Below are 20065 nucleotides of genomic sequence, written 5' to 3' on the forward strand. Positions count from 1 at the left end.
TGAAGGAGCATCGTATCTGGCAACTGCTGACCAAGACGCCAGTGCGACTAATTGCAGAGATTCAAATCCCAAAGCTAATCAGCCGGCTAGTTCTAAAAGAAAGTGATTCCAGTTCTGACAACCATTTTCCACAAACCTATGCGCAGAAGAACAGAGGAAAAGGGCGCATGGAACCCATGTACCTGATGAAAATTGTTCAGCCATCAAGACGAAACTAACCTGGAAAATAATCTCTCCACGATTCAATCAACAATCGGCTTTGCACTTTCTGCAGGTTGAAGCACACTAGTTCACCCTCATCTTCACTCGATCTACATGCCACTGGAGTCCTTGATCGATTGCGAAGACGATGGTTGCTAGGGTTTGCAGGACGGACTGATCGAGGCAGGAACTAGGAAGAAATCTACGGGATTGGGCGTTTCGCATTTATGGGATGGATTCGATCTCGCTGGTAGTTCCTTCTATGGGATTGTGCGTTTCTCATCCATGGGATGGCTGTTCTATCTCGCTTGGAAGACGCGGTCGTTGCTGTAACGATCGATGGAACAAACTCCACAGCAGAAACTCATGATGCCCAAGAAACTCTCCCCAGTTTGTTGAGCAGCAGTAACAGCTATCCGAGTAACCAGGGAGTTTACGTTCAAAAAAGAAAAAAAGAGTTACCGGAGAGCAAGTCAGTCAGACAGAATCACGAGCCTCTCACTTTTCTTTTTCTTTTTATTTTCCTTCTAATAAAACTTTGCGGCAACTCTCTTGCCGCCCTTTCGAAAAAAAGAATCGCGAGCCTTGTGCACAGTAGTAGTATTAGCCTCAGCAACACACCAAGATTCACGACATCAAGTACTGCTGCTACTGCCATGACCAGGAGCGTTTGGATCGTACATTTGTTATTCCACATGTGCAAATGCACATCGATGCATGCATCCTTCTGGGTTTTTTTTAACGAGGCATCGATTCTTGCATTCACAATGTACTTTTGAACACGTTCCAAAGTCAAAGCTACCGCGAAGTCCAAAAGATACGCACTCTGTTCATCACAGCCTCATAGGCTCTCTATACCTATAAGAGATTCCTAGGCAAACCAGTTCACTAATGTAGAAGTTACCAATAGCTAGATTCCTCCAGGTTGATCATAGGAGCAGCAAAAATGACAAACCCAAGAATATCCGAGAGTCGATAAATCACAAAACGACCAACATAAGCCATGGCACATTGAAATATAACACGAGCAATAACTTCAAGCAATATGCATTACCGAAGCATCTTTCCAATCGCCCGAGCGACTAGGGTTAACCAGTTACCAGTACCACTATGTTACATATATATGGTAACCATATAACTTAAACTTCTCCACTTATCCATAGTACTACAATATATTATAGGGCAGCATCATAGATTACCAGCTACGCCAGACAGTTTTGTTTACTAATTGACAAACTGCATATCTCAACCATGTTCCTCCACTTCACCCATATAATCTGTAAGCTAAGCACGGGGCTTGCTCAAAAGAATAGACCAGCACCTGAGGCAGTCCTGATGATCTGAAAGAGAGCTGCATGGAGAAAAGAGTAGAGAACTCAATTTCCTATTAAAAGAGTGAATAAACACGCTGCTAAAAAAAAGAGAAAGAAATTTGTCCATGCTATATAAAACTGCGATGCTGCAAGGCTAAGGAAGCCCTCCAATTAGCTATGGTGACATCAAATCATTGCCCTGCAATTTTTATGACTTTTTCAATTCTACTACAAGTCATTGTCAGATTGGAATAGCTAATGCCTATGGGTGGTAACATTAGCTGTCACCAACACAAATCTAGAGCAAACCATGTAACCGATTGGGATCGGTCAGTGCATTCCAATTTCTGAATCTAAGGACTATGTTATTAAATGAATTCAAAGCATGAAGTACCTAAATAGTAAGTACTTTGCCAAGAAACACTAGATATTATAAAACAAACTGATGCTTCAAATACCCGGTAACAGTTGGGTTTAAAAAAAAGCCCACAAACATTTTAGCACAAGTTAATTGAAATACGCATAAAAAACACTACTACTCAAAACAATAAGCATGCTACTGTAATATGAAACAACTGAGGAGAAACTGTCTCTGGTTTGAAGATTAAGATATTTGGAACAGATGGTCCAGAGGTGATTTGGTCGGTAAACAGATGCACTGGACTATCAAAGGGTAAAGGGTATGCAGGAAGACCAGCTACTTGACCAAAACATCAGAAACATAAGGACTTACATGATCCAACGACAACGAAGACAAAGAACCCAAGCAGAATAGGTCCAACAGGATAATCATTTGCTTTCTTGATTGTTTCAGGAACAGCGCCCCTCTTTGTGATATTCTTCTCAAATCGTGCAATTTTCCTATCAGCAACACGCCTTGAGGTAGTCTGCAAAAAGAACATATCCAAAGAGATGTTATGAACAAACATTGCGTTGGGTTAATGCGGTACCAAGGAACTGAGATATAGCAACATTTTCATGGCATGATGAACAATAATTTATAGACCAATATGTTTAACAAATTCTGTTTGAATAATCAGTCCAAGTGATTTATATATCAACTTCTCGGCTACTCAGAAAAAGGACAATCAATGCCCTATTGTGCTGTCGCCAGATTTTGCCCACATACCCCTTCTCATTTTGACAAATGTGCTTTCTCTTTACTAGTTTGTTCAAGGAAAATTTTTTCCATTCCCCTAAAAATATATCAACATGTCCTTAAAACACTCAATAATATATCACAATCAGAATGGCTAGCCCATGAAAATGCACAAGCAAATCAACTTGTCCTCAAAAAAATTAAGAATAACGTATCTGCATGCAAATGTAAGGCAAAACTCATCTATACCAGGACACGTCAGATGTTTGCATGCAAACGTAATGCAAAACTCATCCGAGACCAGCACACATCTGGTGTTTTCATGCAAACGTAACGTAAAACTCATCCTACACCAGCACGTCATTCGCCATTCAGAAAACCGACACCTGGCTTATTGGTATCCCAAACGGCCAAATCTGGCATGTTGCTAGCCAGCAATAACCCACCGCCACCTTCCCGCCAACTTTCTAACCCTTGAATGGGAAGAAAGCGGCAAGCATAACACATCAATCAACAATTTAAACTATAGGATACGATGAACATCACAGAATACTAACTAAATGCATAGATGACATTCATGCAAAATTTGTAGGCAGATCTTAATACAACATCATCATATAACATGTAATCACTCTGAATTCATCAAGGAGTACCCTCACTTTCGAATTCTAACATGGATTTCTTTGCGGTCCATGGAATCAGAACCATGTCCACAAATAAACAGAAGAAACATGGGGCAAAAAAGGGTTGAGGCTGACGGAAATCTTTTTTGCAAAAGGCGGATCCCTTTTAAAAAGCTAGACTAGATTCTTAAGGACGAATCTTCTGATATTCCTTCCAAGGAAAAAATATTACATGCCAGACAGAACCTAGATTCTACATATGCATTACAATATTCACACCAGGTGCCGTCCAGCGGATCAGCAACAAAATACGGCGAATCCGCGCCTCGGTAGAGGGAGCCAGGATCGAATCGCACGGATCTGCGAGAACTCGTAGCGGATACTAGCGCGGATTGTTCTAACCAGGCCGAACAAGCGTGTTTCATCCCCCGATGATTCTTCCATCCATCCATCAATAAACAAAACAAAGGGCCGAATACGCGATGGAAGAAAGTCTACAGGACCAGGTAGGGCAGACGGGCTCACCATAGCTGGTCGGGTCGCCGCAGCCGGAGGGACGCGGCGGGCGGCGGAGACGGGGTGGGGGCGCGGAGAGAATTGGGAGATGGGGACGGGGTGTTGGAGAGGCGAGATGGTGACTGTGCTCGCGAAGTGTTCTGAAGTGAAGGCGGACTGCGCTCCGCGTCGTCGGGTTTTGTTGACCCCGGGGCCGGCGGAACCCGCTCGCGTTTCCCGTGGGCCACCGCCTGCGCGGGACTCGTGAGCCGTGGCGCGCGGCTACCGCGGCGTGACGGCAGTGGTGGACAGTGGATTGGTGGGGACTGCGTAGAGTGATGCCGTGATCCCATTCCGTCCAAAACCTGTTTGCCTTGATGGGCGTGTTTATCCTCGTCTAAATTTGGCCACCGCTGCTTCAGGCCTTCAGTACTTCCCATCAGAGAGTCAATGCGATCGCTGTCAATACGATCGTACCTTGACCTTATCTGTAGAGGATTTGGTCATTCTTTATTCCCGACGAACACTATTTGGAACATGGGATTTCTCCTGATATCGTGTGTGAGAATTGAGTTGCTTCAAATCATGTGAAATTGCCATGTTTTCAAAACGAGACTGAAGGATCTACGTTCGGATGTAGCGTTTATTGTTACATCAACTTAGTCTATCTTGCCATTTCATTCAAATACATTTGTCGGGGTCATTTCCATTAAATGACAGGTAAGATAAAACTTTCTTTCTTTGTTAACTATATCTTTTTCCTGCGACCTCCTTTACATCTAGACAAGCCACTATCCTTAGCATATTTAGAGCTGTCGGTACAACACTTGTATATTATTTTCCTTGTTATCCCTCTTATGTTCACTATTTCAACTACTTTTTTCCACTGACGTTCAATAATATAGTTTGCTCTGTACACGTTACTAACTAGTAGAACTGTATTGTGCACCGGAGGCCACGCGTGCGGCCGGAGGGCCGGGGGAGGCTTTGGCAGCGGCAGCACCGGCGGGAGGCGGGGAGGCCCAGGCGGCACTGCGATGCTGGCGCCTGCGGCGGCGACGGCTCGGCGAAGTGGCGCGCTGGCGGCCGGGGCTGCGGGGAAGCGGCGAGGTGGCGCTGGCGACCACGGCGGCGGTAGCCCAGCGACTTGCACCTCCTTTTGCTGCCGGCTTGGGGCGGTGCGGGGTGGTGGGAGCAAGAGCAAGCTAGCTCGATTTTTTTCGAAAGGGACGGACGTCAGCTCTGTTCAGGCATCCGTTTCCAAAAATAAAGAAGAAGGCCACGCTGGTACGCAGCATCAGGCGACGTGCAACAGCTGCCGGACCTTCATTCGTGAACAGTAGCAGGAGCTCTGGGAGAGCAGCAAATCTATTGTACTCAAAGATAAGCATGGCTGCGTCACGGCGCCAGGATTTTGGCTGCTTGCAGAAGATTATTTACGGAATCTCTAATCAACATCCCATTGTTTTTTTTGTTGTGTCCATGCATAACTCGATTGCGCAGCCCAGGTTTTTACTTTATCCCACCACCACTGCGGCCCACAAAAGCTTTGGAGAAAGACCCCAACCAAGAACAAGGCCCGGCCCAGTACTCTTAAACCCTCCTCCCTGCGCCCCCTGCCGGCGGATTCCGCTGCCCGCAGCGCTCCACGTAGTCCGCCAGCAAAGATTCTTCGTCCTCATCCAAACCCCAACCGATCCCCCACCCCCACCCCCACCCCCACCGCCGCAGATAAAAATCCAAAACAAAAATCCAAGGCCGCGCCGTACGCCTCCTACGGTCCTACCCTCCGCCTCGCTCGGCCTGATGGCGCTGCAGCTCCAGCTGCCGCGGCCGCCGCCACTGCGGCTCGCCGCCTTCCGGCTCTCTGTTCGCCTCCCTTCCCGGGTCGCCCCGGCCCGTGCCGCCTCCGCTTCCGCCATCGCCCTCCGCGCCCGCGCCGGCGGCGTCGCGTTCTCGCTCCAGACGAACGTGCACCTCCTCAAGCCCAACCGCCGCGTCCGCCGCTCCCGGGACCCCTACTACGACCTCGACGAGGATGACGACGACGAGGAGGAGTTCGAGGAAGAGGGGGACGACGAGGGCTACGACAGCGATGTAAGTTAACCCCATTGCCACTCTGCTACTAACCATTCCCTACTTATCGTCCGCATAGGCTTCCTTGCTAGAACACAGCTCGATTCTTATAGGACGACGAGACCCAAATAATGAAATCACAATGCGAGTCTTTTGCTCTCTGCGATTTACATTTGGCTTTCAAATGCACATTATACACGGGAATGCAACTACTGGCCTTGTAGCATTTGCGCTTTCCTGCATTTCCTTCTAACAGTTCTGGTGTACAATTGCTCGTCTTCATTATTCTGTTCCCCCACAATTCACCAGATTGTAAAGGAACTACGTACTATGGCATGATTGATGTTAGATCATGAGCGTCTGGTTCCTCAAGCATGAGCATTGGGTAGATTCTCCATGGCCCATGTTCCAAACATTGTATTCGTCGCAGAAAGACTTTAAGATATAGAATGGCCAAATCTCCCGGCCGTGTGATACTGTGAAGTAATACCATAAGGGCTCGGGGGGTTAGCTAAATGTTTGCTGGATGGCTGTAACTGATTAACAGCACATATTTACTGAATATCAGCCCATCGAAACCCATATGTATATCCTCCCAAAAAAGCACAATATGCATAATATTGTGAATAAAGTACCTCAATGTGTTCAAGAACCACTGAATGGTTGACTGGGAATCTGGGAGACTGAAATACATTAATCACTGAGGACCCCAAAAAAATCCCTTAATTCTTAGTACTGAGTTCAGATTACATGATAGTTGAATGCTGAACATGGAAACATTTTGTGTTTGTATAGCCTGTTGTTTATTTATCCATGGAACATAACAATCTCACAGTTGGTACTTTTCATCTATGCCACTATCCTAACTTAATGCTTGGTTAATTTTTCAGGATGATATGTCAGGTTTGGAATATCCTGGTGTACTTTATTCAAACAACCCTCGTGCTCCAAGCAAGAGGCCAGGTATCTTAAAAGCTATGCTGAATCCTTTAGAAGCAGTGGCTACTTTACTTCATACTAAAAGTCTATTGCTCCAGGACTGCAAACTCCATTGATGAAAGAAAACTGGGAAGGAAGACAACCCAAAGCTCGTGATAAATATGGCAGTCCAGAAAAATTTAAGTCTCTGCATCCTAGGAATAAAGTGGGAAGATCATCAACAGATCTTATGAACATGGAAAGTAAAGTAGAGGTAAGTTACTCAGCACTTGAATGTAGCTTGTCCATATTATGTATTTTGGGGTGCCCTGAGTAACAATTGTTTGTTGTTGCAGTTGAAAAATGAAAGCATTTCTCGAAGTTTGTTCCAGAAACTGCAAGAAGAATATGACTTCGATGATAAATGGTTACCGCTGGTTGATTACTTGTGCACATTTGGACTAAAGGAATCTCATTTTACTTACATCTACGAGAGACACATGGCCTGCTTTCAAATTAGTCAGGCTTCAGCAGAAGAAAGGTTGAATTTCCTGCTAAATTCCGGGGTTAAAAGCAAGGATATGAAGAGGATACTGGTTAGGCAGCCACAGATTCTGGAATACACTCTTAGCAATCTGAAGTCTCATGTTGATTTTCTGGTGAGCATTGGGGTTCCGAGTACACGAATAGGGCAAATTGTCTCTTCTGCTCCTTCGATGTTCTCTTACAGCGTTGAGCAGTCTCTGAAGCCAACTGTAAGGTACCTGATTGAAGAAGTAGGTATTGAGGAGAGAGATGTGGGCAAAGTAGTGCAGCTAAGCCCACAGATTCTGGTGCAGAAAATTGATAGTGCATGGAAATCTCGATCTCTTTTTCTATCAAAAGAATTAGGTGCTCCCAAAGATAGCATTGTTAAGATGGTCACAAAGCACCCGCAGCTGCTTCATTACAGCATCGAGGATGGAATCCTGCCTCGCATCAATTTCCTGAGAAGTATTGGAATGAGAAACTCCGATATTCTCAAAGTATTGACAAGTCTTACTCAGGTATTACTTCTTCACATGCCCATCCTTTTGTTCTTGTCTTCTCTTTACAATTGTGTTTGTTGTTCGATGTACACGTGTCTCATGGCAGATGTGTCGTTACACATTTCTTTTCAGGTGTTATCTTTGTCCTTGGAGGACAATCTCAAGCCAAAATATCTTTACTTGGTCAATGACCTTAAGAACGAGGTTCAGTCCTTAACGAAATATCCAATGTACCTGAGCTTGTCCCTTGATCAGAGAATTCGTCCCCGCCACCGCTTTCTCGTCTCATTGAAGAAAGCTCCAAAGGGTCCATTTCCTCTGAGCTCCTTTGTGCCCACAGATGAGCGGTTTTGCCAGAGGTGGGCTGGGACTAGCTTGGAGAAATACCATACATTCAGACAGAGCTTGCTGCTGACAGGTTTTGCAGAGAAGTCCGCAAGGAAAAAATTAGTTTCAAGACGGTAGATAGCTAGCTGGTGGGAAATGGTTTTCTTTTGAGCCCATGCTCTTAATGGTAAGATGATTTATTCTACACAGCTCTTCCGGATTCTTTGGAGTTTATTTGGATATAATGGTTTCCATAGGATTGATTGGTTCACTGTTTTCAGGAAATGGGCTTCATTGCTGACTTGATACTCGATGATCAGTGGGTCTATAATACATCACTAACTACAGCTTATATTGTATGGTTCATGTCGCCTCCCCTTACATGGTGTAAAGTCTTCGTCGCATTCCCATATCAGTTACAAATGAGTGGCCATCTAAGAGAACTGCATTATGCCAGAATGGTTTGCGAGACACTCGGTTATCTAGTTCTAGGGGTATCTTACTTTGATTGCTAGTTACTATTAACTACATCTGCTGAACAAACATGTAGAAAATAGTAGCCTAACGGTGTGTGAGGGCCATACAGGCAGAGCCTTCTGTACCACTGTAATCCTGTAATGCTGTTTAGCCTTGAGATTCTCTTTTGGTCAAGGCTGCTTAGCGTGAATTACAAATGCACCTGTACTTCGTAGTTCCAATCATTTCTTGGTGGGGTGTTAAAAGACCTCTTTCTGACGTACCGTCTGTAAGTTCAGTCTATTAACGTTAATCCCCAATCATCTGGCGGAGGCCGTTGAAGTACCAGGTGCTATCTAATTTAAACATGATCATGTTTCCTTTCTTAACAAAGTAGGCATCGCTGAGGCTCATTATTGACAGAATTTCTGCAGAATATAGCTATTTAATAACAGAACAGGTAAAGTTCATGTGAAGCTGCACCTGGTATGAAGTTAGATGACAGTAGCTGAAGTATTTCGTGACATCTGCCAAACGTGCTTTAACGGTTAGAGACAGTTTAACTGCTGCTTGTAAATAACACATACATAACTAACAATAGAAAGAGCAGAAGTCATAACAAAGAGATCATAAGAGGGTGTTGTTAAGCCGCAGGAGCACTGTTATGAGGCTGTAACTATCCTGGCCCTTTGGTTGGATTCCGTCTACCAGCAGAGACTCTACAGTCTCCATACTTGAAGAACAGCTTTGGCAGAAGCTCAACTTGGAGTGGGGGCTTCAGCAAGTCCAGGAGAAATTTGAGCTCGTTCTCCAGGTCAGGAAATGTCTCAAGGGAGCAAATCGGCCACGTTTGCGTAGCTCCTGTGAAATTTGAGCAGTAGTCTTGATTAGGAATTCCTGTCTTCCTGACATCATCGAGTCCAGGACATGCGATGTGATGCTCACGCTAACGGCGTGTTTGGAGTGACTTCCACCGTTCCACGTGCGGCCTTCCGAAGGCCAGAACGGACTCCTTTCGCAAAAAGTTCTGATGGCGCGATGGCGGACCGGTCCATCCGGATGGAAGCCGAGGTGTGGAAGAAACACCGCAACCTAGGAAGCATATGTCTCGGCCGGTGCAACTAATCGCAATAGATGATGGCAGTACAACTTCGATACGATCACAGATGACCCAACAGATTAACGGAGAATGACAAAAACAAACCTACAGGTGCAGTATCCATCATTCCATTCCAAGATTCTCAGAACTAGACTGACGACTTTGCTACATGTACCGTTCCCATGCATCTTAAACTAGACAGCATGGTTATAATCTCATTCCAAAAAGGATATTTCTACATGAACCTACTCGACCTATGCCCCGATGTACACCTTTCCGACCATATATGTCTAGATGTATCAGCAAGTCATAACAGCTTTTGTATGACTCAGCTCAACTAACAAAATCACCTTCCCTGACCTCTCCAGTTGCTGACTGCACACCGAACTGCATCTGAAAAACACATATATCTAATAATCTAACTATATAATCTACTGTATATATAGTACCAAGTCACCATTCACCAACCAGTGTGTGGTTAGTGCTTTCAGTTTGCTCATGGTACACTCGCAGACTTCCTCACACATCAGTAAACATCATCAAGGGTTTCTGGAAGCCTCAAGTCATCACTGCACAATAGACTGCACAGTCCATATGTTACAGTCAGATTAATTGTGTGATAAAAAAGAGAATATACAACAGTGCACCACCGCCCAAAATGCTCAAATACCAAAATGATTTGTTCAAAATATTTTGAAGCCCTAAATGGCTATTTGCAGAGCCAAATGAATACCTTTAATGTTTCTATGTTACACAAAAACTAAGAGTGCCCACTAGATCAGTGAATTGTACTACAAGTCAATACAAGGTAGCTGACTGTAGATAACATAAACAAGAAATCTCACCTATTTTGATCTGCTGATGCCTGATCCAAATGATCTGACACATGTGATGATTCTGTGGTATTGTCACCTACAAGACTTGCAGAATCAAGTAAGTTTACTATTAAAGTGACTGGAAAAGGTGCAGCACAACACAAGCCAAAAATGGACAATGCTCCAACCTTGTGAAGGACTTGATTCACTTAAAGAGTGAACAGACAGGTTGTGTGTTGGTGGTGAAACCATGACTGGTGCAACATCAGTACCGCTCTTTTCAGTAACAATTCCTTGATCACACCCTTTATTCGGCTTCTTCCCAAACAACTCATGGACATTTGATAATTGCTCTCCTGTAGAGATGCGCAGAGAAATAACTCAATGAAAAATATATTGTCGCAGTTTAAGTTAAATGCACCTGGAGCAACACATGACGAAGCCTGGGTTTTTATTCATTACTCACCTGTATGATGCTTGTGGATAACGCTAACATCTGACACCTCATGTGGTCCAGGGATAGAATGGGCACCTTCCCGAGCCATTGTCCTGTGTTTTTCAACAAATTGAAACTTCCAAGTTTGAAAATACAAAATAGAATGCCTTTATTGCAGAACATGTAAAGAAAAAAAAAAGAGAGAAGAGCTGAATGTCACAAAGTGATAAAGAAATAGTGAACAAACACCAACCAGTTCATATTTTTAAGTTAGTAAACTTATCTTGCAGGGACTTGAACCAATAAAACCAACCTTTAACGATATATAAATTTTAGTTTGTAACTTGCGTATAGCAAATAAGGCTAGTAAATTAATAAATGGTGGTAACGAGTGGCCTGATGGCCACTGTAAAAGAGAAAAAGCAACTCATGCAAATTCTGACCATGGTAAACAGTAAACATCCTAGGTTTAAACTGTGGAGGTACAGTATATGCAAGCAGCAAGCGACAGTATATGCAAGCAGCAAGCGAGAGAAAACAACCAAGTATTAGATCCTTACTCTGGTCCCGGTTTTTCATTGTAATTTTCGACGAAGACATGATCTCCACAGATGAAGTGAGAGGTCCTTGAACATCTTTCTGATAAGATTTGTTTTACTGTCTCAGGATACCTGAAGCTCACATAACCAAAGTTGCGTTTCTTCTGAAGTGGAATTCGAACGTTATTGACAGGACCATAGTCGCTGGAAGAAATATCAGGATAATATTATTTACAGTTGCATAAAGCCATAATAGGTAGAAGCTTAATGTCTAAATGCAGCAAACACTAAAGTTAGATGGAAATACCTGAAGTAATTCCAAGCATCATTTTCGGTGAATGTGCTTTTAGGGTCGAAGATAATAACAATCTTGTTAGAATTAGTTATTGCAGAAGGCATCACCAATTTGGAACCATGACGCTGTCCATGTCTGAAATTTAAACACATTTAGAGTTAACTCTCAAAAATCATCTTGAAGAGAGACAATTACAGGAGTACTTAAAACATAGCTCACAGAGAAATGGGAACATGGATAACAAAAAATATTCTAGGTCCTAACATGCTACGGGATATCATTTAACGGAAATGGTAATAGTAGGTTTACACTGTGGTAGTACAGTATGTAAGCAGCAAGCAACAGAACCAAATTCTAGATCCTTACGGTAGTTCACGTTTTTCCTTGTACGCTTTGACACGAACTTGATCTCCACAGATGAAATGGGGCGTCCTTTCTGATAAGATCCGTTCTGCCGTCCCAGGGTCATGGAAGCTCACAAAGCCGTACATCCGCCTACCTTGAGGTGGAATTCGCACAGTATTGACAGTACCGTACTGACTGGCAGAAACATCAGGATAATGTTATTTGCAGCTGCATAACTGCATCACCGGTAGGGGCTTCATGTCAAAATACACCAAGCACTAAAGTTAGATGACAATACCTGAAGTAGTTCAGAACATCTTCTTCAGTGAATTTACTTTCAGGCACGAAAACAACATAAATCTGGTTAGGATCACTTCCAGCAGAAGGCGCCCCCAATTTCGAACCATGAGCCAAGTACTTAGGAGCGTCTTCCACCGGGACATTATAGTGCTGTTCCCTTCTGAAGTTGAAACAATGGAGGCGACTTTCAAAAATTGTCTCGAAGAATGGCGGTTACGAGTCTTGAAACATAGCTCAGAAAATTTTGAACATGGTTAACAAAAAAGGTTCTAGGTGTTAACATGTTAAACCATTCAACAGATACCATTTAACAGGAAATGGTGGTAGTAGTAGGACTACACTGTGTGTAAGTACAATATGTAAGCAGCAAGCAACAGAATTCAACCAAATATTAGATCCTTACTCTAGTTCATGTTTGTCCCTGTACTCTCTGACATGAACTTGATCTCCACAGATAAAATGAGGGGTCCTTTCTGATAAGATCTGTTTTGCCGTTCTGGGGTCCTGGAAGCTCACATAACCATACCTTCGTCTTCCTTGAGGTGGAATTTGCACATCATTGACAGTACCATACAGACTGGCACAAATATCATTACAATGTTATTTACAGCTGCATAACTACATAACAGGTGAGGCTTCATGTGAAGATGCATCAGGCATGACGATACCTGAAGTAGTTGCGAACATCTTCTTCAGTGAATTTGCTTCCAATCAAGAAAGTAACATAAATCTTGTTAGGATCACTGCTAGAAGGAGGCATCCCCAATTTGAAACCATGAGCCAAGTACATAGGAGCATCTTCCACTGGGACAATATAAAGCTGTTCCCTTCTGAAGTTGAAACAAAAGAGGCGACTTTCAAAAATCGTCTTGAAGAATGACGGTTATGAGAGTACTTGAAACATAGCTCCAAGAAAATTTTGAACATGGTTAACAAAAAAGGTTCTAGGTGGTAGTCATAATGAGAATGCTGAGAAAAATAAAAGAATTTGCTACTAGTTGAGAGAAATAATGCAACCTAAGCAATGTACAAAATAGCGGGCTATGGGATTTAGCGTATCTATAGCTCCGCTATAGCCCACTGTAGCGCCGCTATAGCCCGCTAATTAGTACAACACTATTGTAGCAGCAACTAGCATCAACCACTATAGCGACGCTATAGCCCGCTATTTAGTAAATTGAACCTAAGCAACAAACATCTATTTAAAGTGAAACTAGCTGAGGTGCATAAGATCAGAAGAAACCTCTCGATGACTCTGATGGTGTTAAGTCGCACGAGCAGATCTGTTAGCCTACAACCAACCTTTCCATGCTGCTGGCCCTCTGCGAGGAATTCCTCAATCCGCAGAGGCTTCCCATACCTGTCAATGTACATATTTGCAAGAGACTCGATTGGGAGACTTGGTGGTCGCAGCAAAAACAGTAGTCCCCTTATCTCCTTCTCCAACATGAGCTCTCCCAAGCCAGTGAATTCAGGAGATGGGCTCTGAAAGGCTCCAGTAGGACCAATGGGGGTGAACGGAGCATGAATTCCATGAAAACTGCCACTTGGATGTAACTGAGGCAGCCCAGGGTGCAATGGTCCAATTTGAACATTGAGCGGTAATGGAGCCTGAAACTCACTAGAAATGCCACTGAGGCAGAACTGAGGCTGTGAATGGGGCAAGAGGAATGGAGCCTGAAATTCATGAGAAATGCCACTTGGGTGAAATTGATGCTGCAAATGGGGAAAGGTGAATGGAGCCTGAAATTCATGAGAAATGCCCCTTGGATGAAACTGAGGCCATGAATAGTTCCAGCTAAATGGAGCCTGAATTCCTTGAAAACTGTCAACTGGATGAAACTGAGGGCACAAGTGGCGGAATGGTCGTAAACCATGCCGCTCTTTAGGTGGCTGCAGTTGTGGTAGCTCCGGGAATTGTTGCGCCGCCTCAACAATCAGGGGAGCTATTTTGCCATCTGGGGCGAGTAGTTGTCTGATCTCTGCAGGTGTTTTGGATGACATGATGTGGGCAACGATCCCTTCGGGGTTCCGAGGATGAAGCAGCCGGACTCTATCCATCAACAAGCTCTTGCATTCCTCTAATTCCATTTCTTGTTTACTGCAGCACAGATAACAGGAAGTTGTAAATCAGTGCGATCCAGGAAGCAAGATTCGGCATCAGCAAATGCAGGCGACTCCTTTGTGGGAAGCTCGAAGTATAAGTAAACCACAGAACCATGGAGAGCAGTAACGCAATCAAGAATGAAAAGCCTGCATCATCCTCCCCGCACATCAACAGAAAAGAACAAACAATGGGCATGGATTCGTGTTTTCCTCTTCCATAACTCCAAAATTAACAGCATATGAGCAGATTCCACCTTTACTACCAGATTTTATTTTTGAACCGGCTTTACTAGCGGAATTTAGCAACTCTAGTCGCCACCAAATTAACCCCCAAATCTCCCGCACGCCATGCCACAACGAACCGATGATCGAGAACTGTTCCTTTCAAATATCCGTCTCCAGGATCCAACCAAAGCTCACCGAAACCTAATCCTCCGATTATCAAGCCAGATACACCGCGAACCGCTGCAATCGCAGAACAAGAGGAAACGCTAGATAAACTACCGCACCCGCGACGGCGCGACCATGAACCTCCCTAGCGCTCCAAGGGCCTCCCCACCTCCAGAACTCAGCGAAATCAAGCCCACCGAAACCACCACCTCCGCTGTACCAGATGTTCCTAGAACCCCCGCAAGTCGGTGCAAGGGCGAGTTCTCTGCGATCCCAGCGCACTAACCTCATCTTCCTCGGGGAGCACGGGACCATACGGCACCAAGCAGGCGCGGATGGAGGGGACGACGGGAGCGGAAGACGGAGCGGCGCGAGGGGGCTTGATCGAGGGCGGCGACGCCGTACGCCGCGGAAATGGCACTCCGCGCGCGGATAAAAATTTTCCCGCGGGGGTGGAATTGGAAAGGCGGTGGCCTCTGCTAGTTGGGGGAGGGTTTTTCGCCATGCGCGGGGAGCGGCGCTGCGCCGTGAGGAAGTCGGTCGGCCGCTGTACAACGGATGGTTTTGCTTTTGCTTCGACTTCACGAGTCACGACGTGGGTACGTTTGGACTGGAGCACGCAGCTGGGCTGTCAAAAAGTTGGGAGCCTTTGCTACCTTTTCCTTCTCGATGCAATTGCAAATTTAAGCCGTTTTCCAAAAAAAAAAAGTACTCCGTTAATCCGGACACTTTCTATCGCATTCGTTCCAAGTAGGATCTATAAATTCTCGTGTGTTTTCAGCAAACAATTCATTTTTCTTACAACCTGTTAGAGATGCTACAGAAATCGTTCATATGCAGCACTAATCGATGTTGCTAGTGTGAGATTGTTCATGCACAAATTGAATTAACTAGGCAGTGTTGCGGATTAACCAGCAAAGATCCTATGGCGCTGTTCGGCGGCTGCTGACCGGGCTCGGCAATCTGATGCAGCTGACGGAATGAGGAGCCGGCCCGCTGATCGTTCGACAGAGGTGCCGTGAGCAGCAGCCTGTAGAAAGTGTCGGCCACACTTAACACTAAGATTCTAGGCATGAACACACTAAACCATGCATGAGTTATCATTTTAACGGAAGATGGTAATTGCATGTTTACGCTGCGTTTAAGTACAATATGCAAGCAGCAAGCAACAAAAAAGAACTAAGTAATAGATCCTTACTCTAGTTCATGCTTTTCCTTCCAGGCTTTGACAAAAACTTGATCTCCGCATATGAAATGAGGGTTTGTGGGACTCCTTTCTGCTAAGATTCGTTTTGCAGTTCCAGGGTACATGAAGCTCACGTAACCAAACATGCGTTTCTTCCGGAGTGGAATTTGCACGTCACTGACAGGACCATACTGGCTGGAATAAGAAATATCATGATATTACTTTTTACAGCTACACAAAGACATAGGTAGAGAAAATGTACTAAAATTAGACGGCAATACCTGAAGTATTTCCAAACATCTTCTTTGGTGAATGTGCTTTTAGGCTCAAAGGTAATATAAATCTGGTCACTGTCCTTCCTAGCAGGAGACATAACCAATTTGAAACCATCATCCAAGTACTTAGGGGCCTCTTCCACCGGGACAATATAACACCGTCCCTGTCTGCAGTTGAAATAGCAGTAGTAAGAAAACACAGTCCCTGTCTGCAGTTGAAACCATCATCCAAGTACTTAGTTGACATAATGCAACACACACACAGGATCAGAAAAACCTCTCGATCACTCTGGTGGTGCAAAGCATCGTGAGCAGGCAGGTGAGGCTGTCATCATGCTGCTGGGCATCCGTGCATGAACCCACAATCTTCAGAGGCTTTCCATACCTCTTGATGTAGATATCGGCCAAAGACTCAATTGGGGCTTTCGGTGGTCGCAGCGAAAGCAGGAGCTCACTGATCTCCTTCTCCAACATGGGCAATGACTCAGGAGTCTGAACTTGCCTCATGTCATTCATCTTAGGAGAATCGGACCCATGGGAGAACGGGCGTTCTCACCTTTCTTACAGGAACCCATGGAGAAGTGAAAATAACAAGGCCTGATTTGCTCCTTGGAGCTACTGGGAGGATATCCAGTGACACTTTGGCAGGCATTTCCATAGTTACTTTGTGAGCCATCACGTGGAATGATGTAAGACTGGAAATGCTCCCCCAAGCCAATGAATCCAGGAAATGTGTTCTGAACAGCTCCAATTGGGCCAGTTGAGGGATTCTGAGCCTGTTTTTCCATCCAAAAAAAGCCTTCTGTTGCAATGGTCCAACCTGATGAATGGGGTGAAGTGGAGGCCGAATTCCATGATAACCGCCACTAGGGTAAAACTGAGGCTGCCAATGGGTGAATGGTATGTAAATCCCTCCAGAAGGTGACTGTGGTGGGGGTAACAGTGGGAATTGTGGCCCGCTGGGGAGACTAGAAGACTTCGCCTCGACGATCAGACGCTGTATTTGCGCATCCGAGGCGAGTAGATACTGTCTTATCTCTACATGTGTTTTGCGTGAGACCATGCATGTAGGAAACGATCCCATCGACGTTACGTGGATGAAGCTGTCGTATCCTCTTCCGCAACGAGCTGACACATTATTGGTCTATATTCATCTCTTGCTTCCTGCAAAACAGAGAATAAAAGTGTTGAAAACCGGTATAGGTAAAGGTTGAACCGTTGAAACACACACACTACACTAGTAAGAAAACAAGACGAGATATTTTGGGCTCTAGGTGCTGTATTTAAGGGCCTTATAAGACGAGTAAACTCGAATCTTACCATCCCCGTTCGCTCGTTCGGTCTCAGTCATGCCGTGCGATGATGATGCATGTAACTCGTGAGTGGCAAAAAAAGTTCTTTCCAGCCCTTTGAACGCTAGACTCGAAAAACATCTAATCTGACACCTTGATCTCCCTAAACCGGGGACGCGACCTCCCGACCCAGTTCCACCCCGCCTTGGGCTCTTGACATATGTGGAGACACATCACCGCTATGCCACTTGTCCGACGTGGCATGGCTCACCTGCTAGTCTAGCCAGCTGTCCGCGGATTAAAATAGCCATTGCCATCATCGGATTCCATCTCTCTCCCCATTCCCCGTTCCCCCCAAACCCTAGCAAGCTGGTCTATCCCTATCCGGCTTCCGGGTGTGTGTGACTCTGAGTGAGAGGAGCTGGTTTGGTTGGTTTGGCACAGAGACGCAAGATAATGGACCAGGCCGTACGGTTACCAATGGGCTCTGCTCGTCATACAAAACCCAAACCGAAGATAATGGGCCAGGCCGTATGGTCACTTATGGCCTCTCTGCTCGTGTGTTCTAGTGTGGGCTTAGTTAGGTACACCCTCGTGTGAAGTACTCCCTAGTTCGGGCCCTTTAGTGCGAAAGTGCTCTGCCGGAGTGCCGGTCCGGTCCAACACAAGCTCGTGCTGACGTGCTGTGTCTTTTGCTTTGGCTGCGATAACGACAGCGAGAGACCCGTGGGAGACTGCAGGTGTGAGAAGCTACGCCGAAACCGTGGAACCGCGACGCGACCACGGCTCCCCCAGCTAGGCCCCTGGGCACCCCAAAAGCTCAGCAGTCAGCACGCACGACGAGCACCACACCCGCAGCGGCTGCCGGTTTCCCCACAGACCAAAAAAAAAAATGCGTGCGCCACGTCGCTAGTTCGCGACCACGCCGCCAGATCGATCAGGGTCGCGCCGCGGCAGGTCGCATCGTATCGCGCGACTCGCGACGCGGCGTGGTCGGCCGGCGTGCATCGCGTGCACGGGGCCATGGCACGCCCGCCGTCGGCCAGCCGTGGGCGTGTGCCCGTGTGAGCCACCAGGCGCCGGCCGGCTGCCATGCCACTGCCAGAGTGCCAGTGGCCAGCGCCCAACACCGGGTGGAATCTCCCGGGACGGCGCTAGCGAACAGAACAACGGAACAAGCGGGACCGAGCCCCGAAACCGCGTAGATGGATGCGACCAGCGACCACGGCGCGCCGCGCCGTGTGGGGGCACCGGTGAATCGCGACAGGGTATCCATCCATGGACGAAAACGGAGGCCTCGACCCCACTTCAGAGTATGACAGTAGTTTCTAGAAAAGAGGGAGCCCGGTAAATATCCATTTAGATCTAACATTTTCCAATGCATAGTTTTCTAATAGTTTCTAAAAAAAAGTAAAATTAATAACTACATGCATTTCACCTAGCAAGTTGCAATTCTAACCCATAAATTAGCAAACAACAATGCTAAAATATAAGTAAAAAAATCATAAAAATTATAGGCAACATACCTCCTTCTTCTTGAGCTGCTCGGAGACAAATCAACCGGGAAGGAACCCTAAGGGATGCTAATGGCCGCCATGCATCGGCGGTAGGAACAGATGCTGGACCTCTGGCAGCAAGAGCGCACCGGTGGCTTCAACACCAGCGGCTGGAGCTTCGATGTTTGTACCACCACCGACGCATGTACCACGTGTGTCAGGAGCATCGACGCCTCGCTTAGATTTCAAACGGAGCTTTCTCGATACCCGTCAATCCATGTTGCTTAAAGTTTGGGGATAATGTCTTCTGAGGTGGGTAAGAGGAATGGATTTGGGGCAGAGAAATTGGAGTCGTCAAGAGATGGGAAAAGGAGCCGACAAGAATTGGGAGAAATTAGGCTGATTGGAGCGCAAGAAGAGCGATCGGAGGTGGATCATGGGCTTGGGAGGATTTGTGCTAGCGCGTCGGAGCACACCATTCCTCAGCGAGGTCAGGCCGATGCACCGGGTGTACTATGAAGAGATAAAGGGAAGGTGCCGCGGCAGCGGATCTAGAAGGGGAAAATGCGTGGGAAGTGTTTGGATATAGTTCATGATTTGACAATGCGGTGCTATAGTAACAGACTAATAGATTCGTCTTGCGAATTAGCTTAGGATTTTACAATTAATTTTATAATTAGTTCACGTTTAATTAGCATTTGAAGATCGCCATAACGTGGCTTGGCCGAGTCTTCGGTCATTCTTGCGTCAGCCGGCTCGGTTTCGTGCGTGAGAAACGATGCCGTCCTCACCCTCTTTATTTCTCTCGTGGCATTAGCAAACTGTTTACAGGCAGCCTATTAAGGGGGCGTTTGGATGTCAGGGGCTAAACTTTAGCCCTGTCACATCACACGTTCAGATGCTAATTAGGAGGACTAAATATGAGCTAATTAAAAAACCAATAGCAGAACCCATA

General features: G+C 45.7%; 4 protein-coding genes across 4 annotated transcripts; 1 reads left to right on the forward strand and 3 right to left on the reverse strand.

The window, feature by feature from the left end:
• Nucleotides 1-1212: 1212 nt before the first annotated feature.
• Nucleotides 1213-4238, reverse strand: LOC111256414. Its single transcript, XM_022824361.1, has 4 exons — nt 4209-4238; nt 3762-4013; nt 2248-2401; nt 1213-1552 (listed from the first exon to the last, which is right to left on the reverse strand). The coding sequence occupies exons 1-4, from the start codon at nt 4236-4238 to the stop codon at nt 1503-1505; spliced, it is 486 nt and encodes a 161-aa protein (XP_022680096.1). The 3' UTR covers nt 1213-1502.
• Nucleotides 4239-5443: 1205 nt separating this feature from the next.
• On the forward strand, nt 5444-8884 carry LOC101766994 (transcription termination factor MTERF9, chloroplastic). Its single transcript, XM_004958084.3, has 6 exons — nt 5444-5828; nt 6698-6770; nt 6845-6999; nt 7082-7771; nt 7886-8267; nt 8362-8884. Exons 1-5 carry the CDS (start codon nt 5538-5540, stop codon nt 8216-8218), a joined length of 1542 nt encoding a protein of 513 aa, XP_004958141.1. The 5' UTR covers nt 5444-5537; the 3' UTR covers nt 8219-8267; nt 8362-8884.
• A 780-nt stretch (nt 8885-9664) lies between these two features.
• Nucleotides 9665-15358, reverse strand: LOC111256326 (putative zinc finger CCCH domain-containing protein 51). The gene is made up of 12 exons (XM_022824143.1): nt 15148-15358; nt 13609-14466; nt 13034-13195; nt 12769-12942; nt 12364-12525; nt 12087-12260; nt 11733-11855; nt 11447-11629; nt 10917-10999; nt 10639-10806; nt 10481-10547; nt 9665-10216 (listed from the first exon to the last, which is right to left on the reverse strand). The coding sequence occupies exons 1-12, from the start codon at nt 15174-15176 to the stop codon at nt 10162-10164; spliced, it is 2238 nt and encodes a 745-aa protein (XP_022679878.1). The 5' UTR covers nt 15177-15358; the 3' UTR covers nt 9665-10161.
• A 697-nt stretch (nt 15359-16055) lies between these two features.
• Nucleotides 16056-16838, reverse strand: LOC111256415 (putative zinc finger CCCH domain-containing protein 51). Its single transcript, XM_022824362.1, has 3 exons — nt 16600-16838; nt 16329-16490; nt 16056-16242 (listed from the first exon to the last, which is right to left on the reverse strand). Exons 1-3 carry the CDS (start codon nt 16836-16838, stop codon nt 16056-16058), a joined length of 588 nt encoding a protein of 195 aa, XP_022680097.1.
• Nucleotides 16839-20065: the final 3227 nt, after the last annotated feature.

The sequence above is a fragment of the Setaria italica genome, chromosome II (assembly GCF_000263155.2).
Source record: "Setaria italica strain Yugu1 chromosome II, Setaria_italica_v2.0, whole genome shotgun sequence".
NCBI lineage: Eukaryota > Viridiplantae > Streptophyta > Magnoliopsida > Poales > Poaceae > Setaria > Setaria italica.